This window comes from Carlito syrichta, unplaced genomic scaffold, assembly GCF_000164805.1.
Source record: "Carlito syrichta isolate Samal-C Ts95f unplaced genomic scaffold, Tarsius_syrichta-2.0.1 Scaffold307324, whole genome shotgun sequence".
In the NCBI taxonomy this organism is placed as follows: Eukaryota; Metazoa; Chordata; class Mammalia; order Primates; family Tarsiidae; genus Carlito; species Carlito syrichta.
Window position 1 is genome coordinate 228,366 of NW_007251420.1, and position 19,713 is coordinate 248,078.

The following is a 19,713-nucleotide window of genomic DNA, read 5'->3' on the forward strand; positions in this document are numbered from 1 at the left end:
CAAGTAGCTGGAATTACAGGCATGCGCTACCATGCCCGGCTGATTTTTTGATTTATTGTAGAGATGAGGTCTAGCTGCCCAGGCGCATCTCGAACCCGCGGGCTCAGGCAATCCACTCACCTCAGCCTCCATAAGGCAAGGGATTACAGGCTGAGCCACCGAGCCAGCTTGTGGCTTTTTTTAGTAGGATATTTCCTAGCTGGTGGTGACACTCTCACCCAGATGATCTTTGTATATGTGTTGGTGGTTTTGCTGGACTATGGTGATCATTGCTAAGAACATTCTGAGTTTTTTAAAGTCTACTCAAACCAAATGGGTTCTAGGATCTTTCCCCTCATAGCCAGACTGCATTCAAACTGCTCAGTGAGATCTTGCTACCCTCAAGCAGGAGGAAGCAATCATTTAATGAGGGCAGATCTGTGCAGGAGACCATAAGGAGACACCACAAAGGAAGCAACAGTCCCTGTCCTCAAGAAACTTAATGTGGATTTGGCATCTGTTTTATACCAAGATAATCAGATAACAAGATTGGCCACAATTAATTGTTATTTTAGGCTCCGAGCCTGAGAAGTTACAAATGTACCTAGAACAGTTTGTAGCAGAGTTGCCTGGGTCCCATCCCAGTTTCTATTCAGATGTAAATTGGTCTTGAGTATGACCTAGACATGGAGGCTTTAAAGATATCTAGGGTACCTTTATCTCAGGGCAACCAAGTTTAAGAATCATCCTCCCAGAACAGTGGTTCTTAAAGTGTGATCCCAGGATCAGCCGCATCAGCACCACCTGGGAACTTGTTAGAGTTGTTCAAATTCTTGACACCGCTCCTCCCCACCTACTCTAGGGGTAAGGTCACAAGCAATCTGCATGTTACAAGTCCTCCAGGTGATTCTGATGCATGCTTCAGTTTGAGAACCACCATCCTAGGGTGTTATAGTAGAAATAAGCAGAATAACTGGCAGAGACTTTGTGGAGGAAGTGACACTCCTGCCGGGCAGTAAAAAGCTGGGAGGAAAGAGGACATTCTGTATCATACTCAAGCCAGGTAAGGTGGCTCACATCTGGAATCCCAGCTACTCAGGTGGGTAAGGTAGGAGAGTTGCTTGAGGCCAGGAGTTTGAGAATAGCCTGGACAACATAGCGAGACCCCATCTCTACAAAAAAAAGTAACCAATGATAATAATAACACATGATACTCAAAGGTGATCTTCAGCCCAACAGCATCAGCCTACCTGGGAGCTTATTAGAAATGTAGAAGCTTGGACCCCATCCCAGACCTGCCGAATTAGAATCTGCATTTTTACAAGATCCCCACACACTTTACACTTTGAGACACATTGGCATAGAGTATGGACTGTAAATAGACTTCAGTTATAAATCAGAGAAACTCAAGCATAGAATGACCATGCTAGAAAGGCAAGCGCCTCAGCTGGTGTGCTTGTAGCCATTCTAAGGGAAAGAGGCCATGTCCCCTCTTGTATAAGGAGAATCAGACCCATGTGTACAAGGCTATGTTTGCCTGCATTGGGACCCCAGACAAGTTGAACTACCCCTAAGTCACATGATTCTTCTGTGGCTACAGAGCAGGGGTTTCTCAAGCTTCAGGGCACACTCAGGTAACCTGGGAGCCTCATGGCCAGGTCGCCCTACTGGTGGGGTAACCATCCAGGCATTGATACTTTAAAAAATCTCTTCAGGTAATTCTAATGGACAGCCATGGTTGAAAACCACTGCTGTCAATCTTTGGTCCTCCATGTTGTTTCCTTGTTTCATTCAAGATGATAGTGAGCTAAATTTCCAGCTCACTTTATTTATTTTTTTATTTTTAAAATGTGGGGTACAATTCAAGGTTAGGTATACAAATATTCATTATGCATGTACCCCTTGTTGATGAGGTGTGCTCCGCCCCCCCCCCCCAGCAGATTCCCACTACTGCCAATCCCGCCCCCACCCTCCCCTGGCAGTTTCCCACTACTGCCAATACTTTTCTTATAGTATTATGATAATTGTTTAAGGTCCATCTAGCTCACTTTAAAACACAAAACTAAGTTCCAGGTGTCAGGCTTCATGCTTCAACATCCAGATTCCCAAAATAGTTACAAAAGAAACTAGAGAAGTGTCCCTGGTGAAGTGGTCTAGTATTCTGCAATGTTTTAAAATCAGGTCTTCAGGATTCTGGTAGCAGGGTCTAGTTCTGGCATTGCCTTGAACCTGAAGTCAGGTAACCTAGTGTTTCTGCTCAAGTGGGTTAGTGTCTTTGTGTGTGTATGGAGTTAATGTTTGCTGTGTGCCCCACACAGTCCTGAGAGGTGGAGAGGGCCACATGCCTTTGCTATCCGGAGTTAGTAGAGGATGCTTCAAAGAGAAGACATGCTCCCATCACTCTTTCCAGGTGGAGTTGCATTTGTATGAGCAGAAGGCTGAAGAATGGGGTGTCAAGGGAAACTCCTGTTCAAGAATGTCTGGTCCCCTCAGGGAAAAAGGTTGAGCATCTTCTCAACTAAAACATTTAGACTTATCCTTTGATCTACACAACTTACGTTAACACAACTTTTTGAAAAGCCTTACCCTTGGTATCATACAGTTTTGGATCTACCATAATTTAAATGATGCTCCTCCAAATGGATTTCCCCATGAAAAAATCAGCTACTACTTTGTGAGTCTCCAAGGCAAGCATCCGCCTGGTCTCTGGCTCCAGATCCCATGTTTTAGGTCTTTATCTCCCAGGCTACCTCTAATCAAATCTCCCCATCCTGTGTCCATCTGATCCTCCAAGTCTCCATGAAGAGCCTGGTTAATTTGTCTCAAGGAAATGTATGGAATTGAGATGTTAAACATTGATAATGCAAAGTACTGACACAATTATGTGAGGAGGAAATCTGACAAAGAAAAAGGTGTTCAACCACACTAGTAATCAGAAGTGTGATATAATTTTTCAATTACCAAATGAACAAATGTGAAAAAGAATGAAAATACTAGAGTCTGAGCAACTTTAAGGAAATGTGAGATCTTGTGTACATTGGTGGGAGTGTATGTTGACACAAGATTTCTGGAAACATTTGATATTATAAGCCATAAATATAAAAATGTGCAGACACAGCAATTCCACTTCTGAGAGTTTATCCTAAAGAAAATATTTATCAGGGACCAGGGATGTTTAAACCAGCCTTGTTTATAATAAAGAATAATAGAAATAATCTGAATGTTCACCAATTGAGAACTGTTCATATCAATTATGGTACATTAATACAATGGAATACTAAAAAGACTTCAAAATTATATGAATGATTATGGACATGAAAGGATGTCCATTAGATATTATGCCCTTAAAGCCCTTGTGGCATTAAGGTAATGGTGCCATTAAGGTAAAGTTAAGGCAAGCATACGAAGATCAAGAAGAGTAGTCATTGAAATTTCAACCATCATGTCTTCTGGCTGGGAGAATTCTGAATGACTTTACTTTCTTCTTTTTACAGATTTTCTTAAAATTACAGAAGTATTATTCTTTACTGTTAACTTAATAGCTAACACTGATCGAATATATCTTATGTTCTAGGCACTGCTCTAATTACTGTATACTATTATTATTCCTGAAGAAAACAAAGGTGATGAGGAATTGAGTAACTTACTCAAGGTCCACAGTTAGGGAATGATGGAGCGGGATTCAAAACCTGGTAGTGTTGCCTCATAGATTGTATTCTTACTATACTCATTAGTCCTGACAGAGCAGAAGTCTCTTAAATCCTGCCCCTCAATGATCCCACTCCTCTGCTCAAAGTAACCATTGTTCACAATTTAACATAGAACTTTCCAAAACTTTTGCTAGGCATTTTTAGATACCTGTGCACACATGTGCGCATGCACTCACACACACAGACACACATACTAATGCTTTTTCTTTTTTTTTTTTTTTGGAGTTCGAGTCTCACTCCATTGCCCAGGCTGGAGTACAGTGGCAGGCTCACGGCCACTCCAGTGTCAGCCTGCTGGGCTGAGGCGATCCATCCGCCTCAGCCTTTCAAGTAACCAGAACTACAGACGCATGCTACCACACCCGGCTAATTTTTTTGATTTATTGTAGAAATACTGTCTCACCGTGTTACCCAGGCTGGCCGTGAACCTCTTGCCTCAGACAATCCTCTTGCCTCGGCCTCCCAAAGTGCTGGGATTATAGGCTTGAGCCACTGCATCCAGCCTGCTTTTTCTTTTTTATAAAGTGGGATGGTAATGTTAATCCTGTCAGTACGTAAGTTCACCCTCATACTTTTTATTTATCTCTTGGGGGTATTCTACAGCATGGGCATACAGAATTGAGGTAACCATGCTTCTACTGAAAACCTGGTGATTTCTGGTTCTTTGCCTAATAGCCAAAGCTGGAACAGATTGCAGATGGTAGTTATATTCCTGTGATAATTTCCTAGAAATGAACCCACTGGGCCCAAAGGCATGCACTCAGAACGTTGAAAGAGGCTGCATACCTCAGGAAGGCTGTGCTGTCACACCTATGGTATATGAGTGACCATCTCCCCATGTTTCCATTGACACAGGAAGTTGTCTTTTTAATGTTTGCCAATATGAGAAATGAAGAATGTTATTTTATTTGTAGTAATTTAGAAGTCCTTACTGGTAGAGTTGAGCCCTTTTTCATATGTGTATTGGCCATCTTCATTTCTTTTTCTTATTAATTTGAAGGAGTGTTATGTTATAAATATTAGCCATTTGATGCTCTGTTGCAAAAATACTTTCTTTGAACTTGGTTTGTATCTTATTTATTATAGAGAAGTTTGGGGTTTTGTTTTTTTTTTTTGAGTTGGAGTCTCACTCTGTCACCCAGGCTGGAGTGCAGTGATACGCTCATGGCCCTTGTAGCCTTGACCTGCTGGGCTCAGGCGATCCTTTCAAGTCTTCCAAGCCTCAGTCTTCCAAGTAGCTGGAACTACAGGCATGTGCCATCACGCCCAGCTAATTTTTTAAATTTATTGTGGAGATGAGGTCTTGCCTAGTTGCCCAGGCTGGTCTTGAACCACTAGGCTCAGTCAGTCCTCTCACCTCTGCCTCCCAAAGTGCTGGGATTAGAGACGTGAGCCACCATACCCAACTGTTTATTTTTATATAATAAAATATGTCCTTTTTTCCTTTATGGTTTTACATCTTGTTTAGAAAGCTTTTCTCCACAATATTCTCCAAGAATATAAGAATACTCTTATGTATTCTCTTCTAGGACATTTACATGTTTGTTACGTATTTATTTTTATGGTTAGGCTTTAATCCATAAAGAATTTAGTATGGTGTTTGGTGAAAAGTGAAGATTTAAGTTTGAAAAATTTTCAAGTTGCTTGTCTTTGAAACATCTCCTTCATCAAAACTCACTTCCCATGGGTGTCTAGTCTATCTCTGGACTATTGCCCTGTACTTTGTCTGTAACTGGCCTGGAATCACACTGTCTTAATTACTTGAGCTTTTCAGAAAGTGTTTATATGTGCTGAGGTATGGCCCACCCCCATTCCTCTTCTTTCTTAAAACTTCCTCAACCATTCTAAGATGTTTCATTTTTTAGAGGAATTTTAGAATTAGATAGTCATAGTCCAAAAATCCACCCTTGGGATTTCAGTTGGAATAGATTGAAGTGGCAGTGGGTGCTACCTCTGCCCAAGGCCTTCCCACTCGACCACCTCCACCCTCGCCTGTGATCTCAAGGCTCTCAAAAAGCCAAATTTCTACACGACCATGGTTTAATTTCCCCAGATGACATGTGGCTTTTAACCTGACCTTTCAGATCCAAAATTCAGAGTGGAAAGCACAGAAACCTCAGGCCCTGCTGCAGAGTTTGGAGGGAAATACTTTTTGTCAGGGAACATTTTTCCTGCTCCTAGCAAACCACTCTGAACACACATGTGTGACCAGCTTGGGGTAACCAGGTTTCAGTTATGACTTTTTTTTTAAAAGAGAGTTATTGATATAGAATAACCTAAAATGCTCTCATTTTAAGTGAACAATTAAATAATTTTTAGTAAGTATACAGAACTATGCAACCATCTCAAGAATCCAATTTTAGAACATTTCCATCGCCCCCCCCAAAAGATCCCTCATGCCCACATAGGGTCAATCTCTGGGCAACACTTTGTCCTTAGCATGACAGCATCAAGAGGAGTCAGGGACAGAATGAGGGTATCCCCAAGATCCTCTGCCTGTGAGTCTAGGACCAACACCCTAGCAATAAAGACAGCATAACCCCCTCACAACACCATCTCCTGGGGACTCCCAGGTGGGGCCTCCTCCCAAAGGCCCTGGCCACACTGAGTCCCATCCTTACCCCTTTAGGTGGATAAAGTTTGAAGAAAAGGTAGAGGCAGGAGGAGAACGCTGGAGCAAGCCCCATGTGTCCACACTGTCGCTGCACAGCCTCTTCGAGCTTCGCACCTGCCTGCAGACGGGAACAGTGCTGCTGGATTTGGACAGCGGCTCCTTGCCACAGATCATAGGTGAGGCAGAGGCCACCATGGGCCACTCTCCTGGGGTCCAGGTTTCAGTCCTACTTAGAGCTCCCACAGAGGAGAAAAGATTGTCCCCTGAAATGCCGTCCGGCAATGCAGCAAAGAGGAAGGAGGGGTGCTCTTGGCCTAATCAAAGACACCTCTTGCTATGACAACCTGTTTTCTTTTCAGGATAAAATAGTCACCATTCATCTCTAGGAAACTAGCTCTCAGTGTGTTGGAGAAAAGATATGACTTGTCTTCTTATCCCTAAAAGTTTTTTTGTGAGTTTTGTTCTAGCGCAATCTGCCAGAAGCATTTTGCCCAAAATAGTTTTCTAAAAAGAATTCCATTTAGGACTAAAACCATTTAACATGATGCATTTGTGCTTCCTGGGGGCACTTTCGTATTGACTGTTTCTTTACTTTTCATTAATAACATAGAGCAGACACTTCTACACACACACACACACACACACACACACACACACACACACACACACAGAAACATGCATGTGCCCCAGAATGTGAAGTGGCTGAGGGTTGGTGATATGCCCAGGTTTCCAAAGTTAAATAAGCCAGGACTATTTCCACACCCCCTGCCACCTCTAGCTTGCTTAACCCCACTCATAACTGGCGAAACTGAAGACCCTCACACCCTGGGGCTATTCTCTGCCACGGGGACAAGGCATGTTTGTTTCCCACGCAGATGATGTCATTGAAAAGCAAATCGAGGATGGGCTCTTGAGGCCTGAGCTGCGGGAGAGGGTCAGCTACGTCCTTCTGAGAAGGCATCGTCACCAAACTAAGAAGCCCATCCACCGCTCTTTGGTCGACATTGGGAAGTCAGTCTCCACCACAAGTAAGTCAGACTTTATGCTGGTGGCCATGACACATGTGGAGCCAGTGTCAGGCCCTGGCACCCAGGTGAGCCCACCTTGATAACTGAGTTTCTTCTGGAGAAATTCTGAGGTTCTAGGGGTCCTTCAGTCTCCTTCTTTGTGGGCCTCCAATGTCATCTCACTAACAGAGCAGAACAATTTCTAGGGAGAGAGTTTTTTCTCAGCCTGGGCTGCACATTGCAAATAACTGGGGGGCTTGAAACATGTCCTAATACCTGCGGCCCTACCCTGGAGAGCTGGATTCCATTGGTCTAAGGTATGGCCTGGCAACAAAGAGGGAGGTCAGAGAACTCCCTAGGAGAGTCTTACATGCACGCAGCCTTGGGGAATGCTGGGAGAGATGGCTCATCTATGGAAAGGACCAAAAGTTGCACATCAAACCTCCTGGAAGGGCCAAGAGTCTCAGCAGAAAACAGAGCACATTAGAGGCATAGAAGGGGCGGGGCTCATCCCAAGGGTCCCAGGGCTTGTACACCTGGCCACTGGTCTTATGCTGGTTAGCAGAGCCTAGGGCTGTCCAGGGAGAGTGGGTTGTTCCAGGCACACATCTCAAATCTCCAGCCGTCTACTCTTAATATTAGAGTCAAGAGGCTCAGAGACACTCGCCCTGCTGAACCTGTCAGATGGACACAGTACTCAGAACAAAGTTGCTAAATAAAAAACCCTGAGTGACCTCTTTAAACGAATTATTTACAAATGGGACGTATTTAACATAGTCATAATAACAACAGATACATACTCGGCACTTATGACGTCCTGGGTGCTGTGCTGAGTGTTCTTCCTCTGTTAACTCACTTCACCCTCACAGTAACCCCACGGCATAGGTGCTGTTATTGTCAGCACTATTTTACAGATGCGGCCCCCTGAGGCACAGAGATGTTAAGTAATTGCTTGGGGGCAATGAACCCAGGCAGTTTGCTATGCACATGGTGCCTCATTAATCAATCGTGTATCTGTCTCACTTTCAACAGTACAAACAGTTTCTCTGTAATCTTGTTCAGACTATCAATTTGTTTCAAAAAATAAAAATAAATTTCTTTCTGGAAAGAAAAGAGACATGTCTTGAAACCCAGTTTTATGTAGTTGAAGTGATCACGCACATATACCTGCTGATCCGAGAGGCTGAGTTACACCAGCAAGCCTGCCGAGGCCAAACAAGTCCTTTCTGTTTTTCCTCCTAGATCGCAGCCCTGCCAGGAGCCCTGTGGCTGGCCCAAGTCTCCACCATTCCACTGAAGACCTGCGGATGCGGCAGACTGCAAATTACGGACGCCTGTGTGAGTGTGTTCCCCGCTGATCTGGGACAACTTTGCTCAGACAGTGGCAGCTATGGAATGCCCACAGTGTCATAGGTGGAGGAGACAAAAGTCCAGGGTTTGCCAGGAATTATCAGGACATTGCCAGGCACAATGTTTCACACCTGTAATCCCAGCACTTTGGGAGGCTGAGGTGGGAGGATCACTCGAGCCCAGGAGTTTGAGACCAGCCTAGGCAACATAGTGACACCTCATCTCTACAAAATATTAAAAAATTAGCCAGGTGTTTTGGCACGCACCTATAGTCCCAGCTTCTCAGGAGTCTGAGGCAGAAGAAGCGCTTGAGCCCAGGAGGTTAGGGCTACAGTGAGCTGTGATCATGCCACTGCACTCTAGCTTGGGCAACAGAGTGAGACACTACCTCAAAAATTTTTTTTAAAAAGAATTCTTGGGACATGCATCAGGAGAAGTCTGAACTTCTCCTTCAACCTGGGCTGCTCTCAGGGCCTAGTTTACAGCCATAATATTCAAAATAACTCCTCTGATAAATGATGCTCTAAATCAAATCTTGTTAATCAGTACCTAACCCTATGTTCTAGGCATTTTTATCTCAGTCTGCACCTTTGTTTTTCACCCAACTGACCATTAGCCCTGCTTTTTTGGTGAAAAACTTTCCGAGAATCTGAAGACAAAACAGGCTCAGCCCTTTCCTCCAGAACACTCAGGCAACATTTTCATCACTGGGTGACAGTCTCATGCCACTATGGAGAAAAAATGTGGGCAGAGCCACAGCCCCTGTTTGCTAGGAATAGAAGGGAGCCTTGTGAGGTGAGAGATCACAGACAGACTTTTCAAGCAGTTCATCAGGGATGCAAAAAGGTGAACTGGGGGAAAACAAGAACTTGGAAAGTGAAGAGAAAAAAGAAAAAGCAGCGTGAAGGTATATTTTCCTTTAAATACTTTTACTAAAATGCCAAGTGCAACCCAGGGCTGTGTCTGTGTCCAGGCCCGAGGAATGACTTGGGGGTTCAACATGGTCCCTGGCCATGGTGCTGGGATTATAGGCGTGAGCCACCGTGCCTGGCCAGAGGTCGTATTTAATGACTGCTGGATCCAGAGGTGAGGAACAGGCAGGGGCCAAGCCAGCTCTTAGATTTCTCTCTGAATGGCTGGTGGATGGGAGGGTGGGATACTGAGTAGAATAGGTTTGGGAGAGGAATGATTTGGTGGAAGATAATGAGATGAGTTTGAGGTACCAGATGTTCCAGGGGTCTGTAGCTCACAAGAGAGATCAACCTAAAGACCTACCTGGGTGTTTGACCAAGGATGTGATGACCAAGGAAGGAGAGGGTGAGGCATCTGGCGGTAATGAGAGCAAAGACAAGACCTCGGGAAGGGTCAAGCAGATGAGGATCCTGAGATGGAAACAAGAGGAGAACTGAGGAGAACAGAGTTCTGGAAGCAAGGAGTGGGCACAGGGCAATAGTTGAGAAATGATAGGTCTGAGAGTGTCCACTAGGTTGGGTTGCTTGTGGGAAATGAGAGCTGGCTTTCTCTCACCATGACAGAGGAAGGAACTCTTGGGAAGTTCACATCATTCACTATCACTATTCTCATGGGGAGCCCACCTTGCTTCCCTCTGCCAGTTTAAATCCCCAGCCCATCTTTTTTTGGTTTTCTTTTGAGATAGGTCTCTCTCTGTCACCCAGGCTGGAGTGCAATGGCACCATCACAGCTCACTACAGCCTTGATCTCCTGGGCTCAAGCAATCCTTCAGCCTCAGCCTTCCAAGTAACTGGGACTACAGGCATGTGCTAATGTCCAGCTAATTTTCTTTTTTTTTTTTGTATTTTTTGTAGAGATGACATCTCACTATGTTTTCTAGGCTGGTCTCAAACTCCTGGGCTCAAGTGATCCTCCTGCCTCTGCCTCCAAAGTGCTGGGATTACAGGCGTAAGCCACTGTACCTGGCTCCCAGCCCATCTTTAAGTCTCACCAGGCCAGGCACGATGGCTCGTGCCTATAATCCCAGCACTTTGGGAGGCTGAGGTGAGAGGATTGCCCAAGCCCACAGGTTCAAGACCTGCCTGGGCAACTTGTCAAAACCTCATCTCTACAATAAATCAAAAAATTAGCTGGGTGTGGTGGTGCGTGCCTGTAGTTCCAGCTACTTGGAAGGCTGAGGCAGAAAGATCACCCGAGCCCAGCATGTCAAGGCTGAGGTGGCCGTGAGCATGTCACTGCACTCCAGCCTGGGTGACAGAGTGAGACTCTGACTCCAAAAAAAAAAAAAAAGAAGACTTTCCTGGGTCATGGAGGACAGAGATGAAACTGTTCTCTCTCTACATTGCAAGTTCAGCAACACCTGGAGTCAACACACTGACAAAATCCAGGAAGGCAGGGGCAAGGGGTAGAGACAAAAGTGCAGTAACCTGAGAAGTAAGAAGGAAGCAGGGAAACCTGGAGTCTGGCAGCTCTTTCAAGAAAACTGCCATCAAAGGAAAGGAAAGTCGAAGCATGCTAGTGTAAGAAAGCTGCAGAAATAAGGGGATGGGCATCTTGCTTTGCTTATAAACATGGGGAGGCATGAGTAGGAGCCAAAGGAAAATGACCTGCGAGAGCCTGACTTCCCCCAACAGACCTTTTTCTTCTCTCCTAGGTCATGCCCAGAGCAGAAGCATGAATGACATTTCTCTCACCCCAAACACAGACCAGGTAGTAGAGCCTCTGCACTGGGCTGCAGTGGATGGCCAGGAAGAAGCTTTTGGTTTTAGGGAAGGGAGTCCCTGTGGGCAGAACATCACTCCTATGAAGGAGCAGAAATCCCCAGGATGCATCCCAGGAAGGGCTCTGGGCTGCCTGGGTGACTCTGCCCAGCCCATCAGTTGGGTACTGACCAAGTCCCAGGTGCTGGCCCAGATGGTGCCAGCTGTTTTTGAGCTTGAGATTTGTTGGAGAGAAGACCAACGCACATAGCTTCATCTCCCCTGGGACCCACAAACACCTTCAAAGGTGGGATTGTGGTTGGGTCTGGTGGAGAGAAGGAAGAGGAGCTTCCCTATGGGGAGAACAATGATAGTTAATTAATTGGACTGCTGAACTGTGTGTCTTCTTCCTCTGGTCTCCCACTAGCTTGGCAGAAACCCCCTTGATGAGATCAGAATCCTACAGAGTCCAAGTTCTAAGGTCCACAGCCCAGGAACCCTGTGATGATGCCCCCTGGGGAAGCCCCCCCAATTCCAACCCCTGCACACCTCAAGGGCAGGATGTTCCATGGTCCCCCTGCCTGTACTCCCAGGAAGAAAGGTGACAAAGGAAACCTGAACCAGGAATAGGAAGAGAGAGTGACAAAGGAAACCTGAAACTTGGTGAGGAGCCCTCGGGAGCTGAGGTGACCTCTAGGCCTTCTAGGTACCCCATGTTTGATAGAAGGCAAAACAAAGATAGTCCCTCATATTCGTGTTCTGAGGTGCAAAACAGCAAAATGAGCCAACAGTTAAGGTCCACACACTGCATGGACTATACCGTGCCAAGCATCTTCTGTGCATCCTGAAGATATGCTTGTCATCCTTATCTTACCAATGAGGGAGCTGGAGGCTAGATGAAGTTAAATAACATGCCCAAGTCTATACTGCTGAAAGGTGACAGAACACTGATTTGACCCAGGGAGACTGGCTCCAGAGCCTTTAGTTTGGCAGTAACTTAGAAAGCAGTCAGGAAAAACAAAAAAGAAAAAGCAGTCAGTATTCGGAATATTGTCTGGAGGGGAACACCACTTTTAGCCATGCACACAGACAGTAAAGCCATGATAAAAAAAAAAAAAACTTCACCTAGTAAACATCTTTCATAACATGTTTTAATAAATGTGTAAGTGGAAATAATAATGCTAGCTGTCACTTCCACTGGGCCTGCTTCCTTAATTTGAGGGTTGGAGCCCAGCACCTGGCACCAGCATCTAGCTCTCTCCTGACTGGCACTTGCTGCCATTTCTCTGTGTTTGTAGCACTGGTAGTTTGTACCCCAGCAGACGCTCTTCAGGGGCAAGCCCAGAGGCATCTCCTCTGCAGGCTTCTTCATCCTTGGTTTGTGCAAAGCTAAACTCCATGCTCACCCTCAGCTGACAGGTTCCCAGTGAATACAGTGGATTCAGACAGCATCGCCACACTCTGTGACTCCGTAGTGCAGAGCTGGACTTGTCCCTGAGGGTCCAGAACATGGGGTCAGCCGGGCCCTGGTTGTACAAACCCATGTCCAGAACACCAGCATGCGCCATCTAGGAGCTAGAACACCAGCATGGCCCCATATCTGGGTTGCCACCACCCTGGCCTCCTGATCAAACATATCACTACCTACAAAGAAAGACCAAGGCCCTCTTTCAGTTCCTCTTCTCTCCAGGAATGCAAGCGGATTGATTGGACCACCCCAAAGCTTTGTTGCTTTCAGAGGCCTCAGGGCACTCCTGCCCACTCCACCTCTCCTCCCCTCCCTTGGGTCCCCTCCCTGCTGATGCTTGGGGATACAGAGCTGGCATGGAGATGGTGGCCTGGAACATCCAACCCTCCCCCCTGAAGAACACTGCTTATTGGTCAGCTAACTATGCCTGGGACAAAGGGGTTTTCTGAGTCTCAGGGACTCCAGCCTTCCCATCAACTCCTGCCCTTGTTTTTCCTCACTGTTATTACGATCCTTGGGGCTGTTGATGGTTACCCGAGTGGTCATGGAGTGTGACTTTTTTTTCCCCCGATCGGATTTAAAAGGTTATAAGGGTGTGTAGCCCTTGCTTATGTGCCTCTCCTCATGCGGGTAGGCCACCCAGTTCAGTGTGCATCACGCCCCCCCACCCCCATGAGTCGAATCAGGAAACAGCTGTAGGACAAAAGGACAGGAGCTGCTGGCCATGCCCATGTCCACAATTGACCCCTCCATAGGGACAGAAAGAGACATAAGGAACCCGTGTCTTCACTAAGCCTGCAAGAAACAAACATTCCTGTGCCCACAGGAAGAGGTTTAGTGGGAAAATTGTGATGTCCCTAGGACCTCTCTTCAGAACTGGCCAGGGCCTTCCCCCATGTCGGCCATTGTGGACTACACCTGGCCCTGTCCTCCCTAAATGTTCCCTCTCCTTCTCCCTACAAAATGATCTCTGTCACTTGTCCATCCCCTCACTGCCCAGAGAGAAAGCAATCTGAAAAAGTAATTCATTCTAAGATGATAAGGACTAAGAAAACCTTGAATGTACTTTCTAAGGGGTATTTTCATCATCAAAAGGACTCGGGAGAAGTGGTCATTAACACAGAGAGTGGGAATAAATTTGGGCAGAGGGCTTGTCTCCAATACCACTCACATCAGGCCCCATGACTTTGCCTATATGACCTTCCTGCCTGGAACAGACACCAGTTAGAGGGACTGGAGAGAGACCACCTTGATAGCTTCAGTTGGAATGACTCAGTCAGAAGTTATGAATTTCTGGGGAGGTCCCCTGGGGGTGACTTGGGGGTGACAAGTTCCCCGAAAACTTGGAGACTGGCCTAGGGGTTCCCGTGAGCCAGGAAGCTGGTGGCAAAGGGAAAACAAAATTCATCTACTCTGATCCTCCTTCCCACGGCTACCGAAGTCAAGGTTGGAAAGGGGAGGGTCTGGGTGGCTGAAGTATAAGTGCTAAGACTCCCATCTGCTCAGGCCAAGGGAGGCAAGTTCTGGACTCTTCTCTGGCCCCTCAGCTCATGCCTCAGTTGAGCAGTTTTCATCCATCAAGGAATGTCTTAGGTCAAGTCATTGCCAGTTTTTTCCCCATCTTAATGGTCCCTGGGGTTAATCTATGCTGAATCCCCTCATCTGTAGAATCAGGGAGAGTGGTTATTCTTTCAGTCTCTTGAGCAATGCTTGGAGAAATTTTTTAGGTAAGTCCCCCAAAACAGTCTGAAGAGGGGGTGAGAGCAGGTGGGAGGATATTTGGGTATCTCGCTTTCCCCTCCCTGATCAGCGGAAAAACAAATTCATGAAGAAGATCCCCAAGGACTCAGAAGCCTCTAATGTGCTCGTGGGCGAGGTGGACTTTTTGGATCAGCCATTCATAGCATTTGTGCGTCTCATCCAGTCTGCCATGCTGGGAGGAGTGACCGAGGTGCCTGTCCCCACGAGGTGAGAGCTGCCCCCATGCCACCCTCAGGGAGCCAGCTGTCTGTGCAGTCAGCAAGCAGCCCTGTTAGAGGCACTGCTAAACAGAGAGGTTTTCAGGAAAGGGAGATCTCCTGACTAGGGAAGAGTGTGAGAGAGCTAATTACAAATAATCACACAAGAGAAGGACGCAGCAGTGGGAGAGAAGACATCAGGAGGGTTTGGGCAGCAAGACAAAGACAAGGAGGGTCTCATGGGAGAAGAAGAAATGTTTCTTCAAAGAAAATATAGTGTTCAAAGGAGGGAACTTAAAAGAGTAAGTGGGTACTGTTTAGGGCGAAAGATTTCTCTTCACCTGCTCCTGTTTTTCCTTTTCACTGTCCTTCTTCATCTTCTTTTCAGATTTCTGTTTATATTGTTGGGACCTTCTGGGAGAGCAAAATCCTACAATGAAATTGGCCGCGCCATTGCAACCCTCATGGTAGATGATGTAAGTGGGAACCAGACGCTTGTACTCCCAAAGGTTATGTCTCCCACAGCAAGTGCTATGCCTTCTTTCATTCACTTACCCAGCAGGCACATTTGAGCACCTGCTGTGTACCAGGCCATGCATAGAATGTTGAAGATTATGAGAATCAGGGAATAGCAACAATCAAGTAGGAGGGATAGATCTATAAATCACAAAATTAGCCATGAGCTAGCTGCCCAGGGAGTCAAGAAGGGCTTCATGGATGAAGAGAGCTTTAAAGTTAAGGGATGAGCAGGGGGTGGAAAGACCCAGCATGAGCCTAGAAGGCAGAAATTCCTGACCAAGGAAACAGGAGTCAGGCCAAAGAAAGCCAGATGAAAGTGGTTCGATGTAGGTTCAATGTAAGAGCTTTGAGAACAGGAGGATGTTAGCCAGAGACTACACAGGGCCTGTGACACACTCTGTCCCCAGAGTGATGGGGAGCCCAGAGGATGTTAAACACAGGCAGATCTATAAGTCAGAAAGCATGCTCTGGGCTGGGCACAGTGGCTCGCACCTGGCCAAGGCAGGAGGATCACCTGGGGCCAGTAGTTCAAGTCCAGGACAACACAGTGAGGCACGTTATCATATGTAATAGGAAAGAGTGCTGTGAAGACCGTGAGTGATGTAACCTGACCCTCTAAGAGTGAAGGGCCAGGAAAAGAGTGAAAAATGGATGTGAACTATCTTCGCTCCTGGGACTGGGCCCTACAAAGATTTTCTTATGTGCTTGCCGTGTGGAAAACTAAAACCAGAAAGGTTAAGTAACTCAACCAAAGACCCACAGCAAGAATATGGAGACCTGGCCTTCAGACCCAAGATGGGCTGTCTTCCCTGATGCCTGCTGTTTTCCCTGTGCCATGTTTTACCAGCTGTGCTAAACTCTCTCCCAAAAACTGATAGTGAGTCAGCAGCAGAAGCATTGGCTCAAAGTGACTTCTTTGACTAGATGTGATTTGCTCCTGGGAACGTCTGAGATAGCTGAGTCTCTCCTGCCTCCTCTTTCCTCCCAGCTCTTCAGCGACGTGGCCTATAAGGCCCGCAACCGGGAAGATCTGATCGCAGGAATTGATGAGTTTCTGGATGAGGTCATTGTCCTTCCCCCTGGAGAGTGGGATCCAAATATCCGAATTGAGCCCCCCAAAAAAGTGCCCTCTGCTGACAAGAGGTGAGTATGTGAGTGGAGGGGTGGGGCTGGGGAGTAGAAGAGGCTTCCACTCTGTACGTATCGTTTTATTCATCTTTATGATAAATCAGAAGTAAATATGGCTAAAGCGAATATTCGTGAAACCTGGGCAGCCTATGTATGAGTATTTTTAGATCACTTTTTGCATTTTCCTCTGTCTTTTAAGACGTTTAATAATTTTGCTGGAGAAGTGAGGATGCACTGGGGACAGTCCTTCATGGGCTGGGCCCTTTCCAGGGTTGGAGGTCCTATTCTCTCGTCCCACTTCTTTTCCAGGAAATCCGTGTTCTCCCTGGCTGAGCTGGGCCAGATGAACGGCTCTGTGGGAGGAGGTTGCGGAGCCCCCGGAGGAGGCGGTGGCGGCGGCTGTGGCGGCGGAGGTGGTGGGGCTGGTGGCAATGGGGCTGGTGGAGCAAGCGGCGGGGATGATGGAGAGATGCCAGCTATGCACGAAATCGGGGAGGAGCTTATCTGGACAGGAAGGTACTCGCCCCAGGCCTGACAGTGACCCTCCTGTCCTGTAGACTTCTCTCCTTCTCAGCCACCCTTAGGGACCTTCCCCCACTGCCTGTAGCGCCTACTCAGGGCCATAGGGTCTGACCACCAAGTTCTGGCCCTTCCAGAAGCCCTCAAAGCCCTTCCTGGGTCCCAAAAAAGGGAGGCCTAAGGAGAGTGGAACTCAAGACCCTGGCTTTTCTCTTGGGCTGTTGCAGCAGAGTATCACAGACCAGGTGGCTAAAGACAACGGGAAGTGGTTCTCCCACAGTTTCAGAGGACAGGAGTTCCACATCAGTGTCAGCAGGGTCGAGCACCCTCTGGGACTCTGGGTGGAATCCTTCCTTGGTGCCTCCCAGCTTCTGGAGGTGGCCACAGCCTTGAGGTTCTCGGCTTGCAGCTGCATCACTCCCATCTTCACCTCTGTCATCTTCTCCCTGTGCACCTGTCTTCACATAGCATTTTCCTCCTTGCATAAGGACATCAGTCATATTGGATTAGAGCCCCCAAATGACTTCATCTTAACTTGATTACTCTGCAAAGACATAGGTCACATTCACAGGTACCCCAGTTACAATTCAACTCATAACAATTCTTTTTATTTTTTATTTTTTTGAGAAAATCCTCCTGTCCTGAGTTTCTCTATCAGCTCTTGGCATCACTCAGGTTGCTCTAGATTTAGCAAAGAGCATGGCCCTGCAAACTACGTATAAATCACAATTTTGAGAATAACATTATGTTTGATATGCTCTTGGCTTTATGCCAGTGATTCTCAATTGGAAGCAACCTTGCCTCTGCCCTGCTCCGCAGCCCAATTTGGCAATGTCCAGAGATGTTTTTATTTGTCACAACTGGAGGGAACATGCTACTGGCATCTAGTGGGTAGAGGCCCAGAATGCTGCTAAATATTCTACGATGCACTGGATAGCCACTACACAACAAAGGATCATGCTGTCTAAAACAGTAATGGACCAAGATTGAGAAGCTTTGCTTCACACTAAGGACTGCATTAGGGCTGTGATAAACAGTATCCCCAACAAACACTGTATCCCCAAACCTAAAATTATTTACTCAGTTGTTTCAGAGAGAGAGAGAGAAAGAGAGAGAGAACAGCTGTGAGGTTTAGAGTCTATTCTTAATGAGTCTGTCTTATAATCTGGAATGTCTCTAACTCCTAAAGTTGAACACCCTGTGTTTACCAAGAGCAGAAGTCCTACGGATGATCAGGGATGTGAGGAAGATCACCATCTGTGAACCCCAGGACTCCCATTCTCCATGGAATGTTAGATCTACCCTGGAACATAGTCCCATCACCCCCTCCTTCTCCCAAACGGGCTGTCTATGTCTGTCCTTCCCAGTATGAATGGTGCTGACCACAAACTATAAGAATTCATCCTGGTCGGTTGCTCATGCTTGTAATCCCAGAACCTTGGGAGGTTGAGGCAAGAGGATTGCTTGACCCCAGGAGTTCAAGACCAGCCTGGGCAAAATAGCAAGGCCTCATCTCCACAAAAAAAAATTTTTTTTTAAATAACCGGGTATGGTGGCACACACCTGTAGTCCCAACTACTCAGCAGACTGAGGCAGAAGGATCAGCTGAGCCTGGGAGGTTAAGGCTGCCATGAGCCGTGATGCTGCCACTGCATTCCAGGTGACAGAATGAGACCCCAACTCAAAAAAAAAAATGTATCCCTGTCCTAGATGTTCTGGTGGAAAGACCTTTGTCCCTATCCACCCTTGGTCAAGTTCCCTTCCTTGCCCCAGACTCTGCAGGTCCCTGTAAACATCCCTGCCCCTGCACTGGTGTTAGTGGAGAGAAAGCAGCCCCCGGGGCCTGTCTTGAGCAGGTTCTTCGGTGGCCTGTGTCTGGATATCAAGAGGAAGTTGCCGTGGTTCCCAAGTGACTTCTATGACGGTTTCCACATTCAGTCCATCTCTGCCATCCTATTCATCTACCTCGGCTGTATCACCAACGCGATCACCTTTGGTGGGCTTCTAGGGGATGCCACCGACAATTACCAGGTTTGTGTGAGCCGGGGATGTGTGCCATCTGGTGGCGGCAAGGAGCTTCATCCTGTAATCCTAAAATCAAGGTTTCATCCACCATCCAGGCTGAAGCTGTGACTTTTTGTCATCCTTTACCCTTCGAAAAATAAAAAAAGTAATAATCTGGCAGTATTAAAAGACCTAAAGCTAATTCATGTTACTTAAAACCAAATGTAGGATGCTATAACTAGGTCAGACTTTTAAGGGGAATCATCTACTGTGTTATTTGGTACTTTTCCCATTAATACTTGAATGAACTTAATTAGCATAAATGATTGAGTTGCTAAGTGTGGCCTCCTTCCCTCCCACACTATTTTTTTTTAACCAACTTTGAATTCTTAGATTGGAGTTAAGATATTTTTAGAAGGATGGTAAACTGTTACCATAACAACAAATACAGGCCTCCTTGGGGAAAACAGTTCTGCAGAGTCACCAGGCCTTCCCCTGGGCAAGGGTCTTCTCGATGGGGGCCTTCAGAGCAGAACTATTGGAAAGCTCAGTGCACTATTTTCACAGATAAGTTGAGATGAATTCCCCCATCTCTCTCTCGAGCTTCAAGTTCAATGTCTGGTGGCCCCAGTCATGTCTACATAACTGCCCCTTGGGGTCCCCCAACTCACACTGCTGGCATTGCATGCATTATCTTCCCTCCTGACCTGCTGCTTCTGGGCCTTCCCCAGCACAAGTGACACCCTGGTCCACCCAACTGTCCACGCCAGAAATTAGGCATTATC

General features: G+C 46.6%; 1 protein-coding gene across 1 annotated transcript in view; it reads left to right on the forward strand.

Annotated features, from left to right (window-relative positions):
- Positions 1 to 19,713, forward strand: part of SLC4A5 (solute carrier family 4 member 5) — a 111,996-nt gene that overhangs the window by 58,182 nt on the left and 34,101 nt on the right. The window contains exons 6-14 of the mRNA XM_008064375.1: positions 6,319 to 6,479; positions 7,179 to 7,331; positions 8,553 to 8,648; positions 11,287 to 11,342; positions 14,611 to 14,768; positions 15,147 to 15,234; positions 16,266 to 16,420; positions 16,715 to 16,921; positions 18,781 to 18,955. Of these exons, the coding sequence (XP_008062566.1) occupies positions 6,319 to 6,479; positions 7,179 to 7,331; positions 8,553 to 8,648; positions 11,287 to 11,342; positions 14,611 to 14,768; positions 15,147 to 15,234; positions 16,266 to 16,420; positions 16,715 to 16,921; positions 18,781 to 18,955 (1,249 nt within the window). The remainder of the gene's footprint in view (positions 1 to 6,318; positions 6,480 to 7,178; positions 7,332 to 8,552; positions 8,649 to 11,286; positions 11,343 to 14,610; positions 14,769 to 15,146; positions 15,235 to 16,265; positions 16,421 to 16,714; positions 16,922 to 18,780; positions 18,956 to 19,713) is intronic.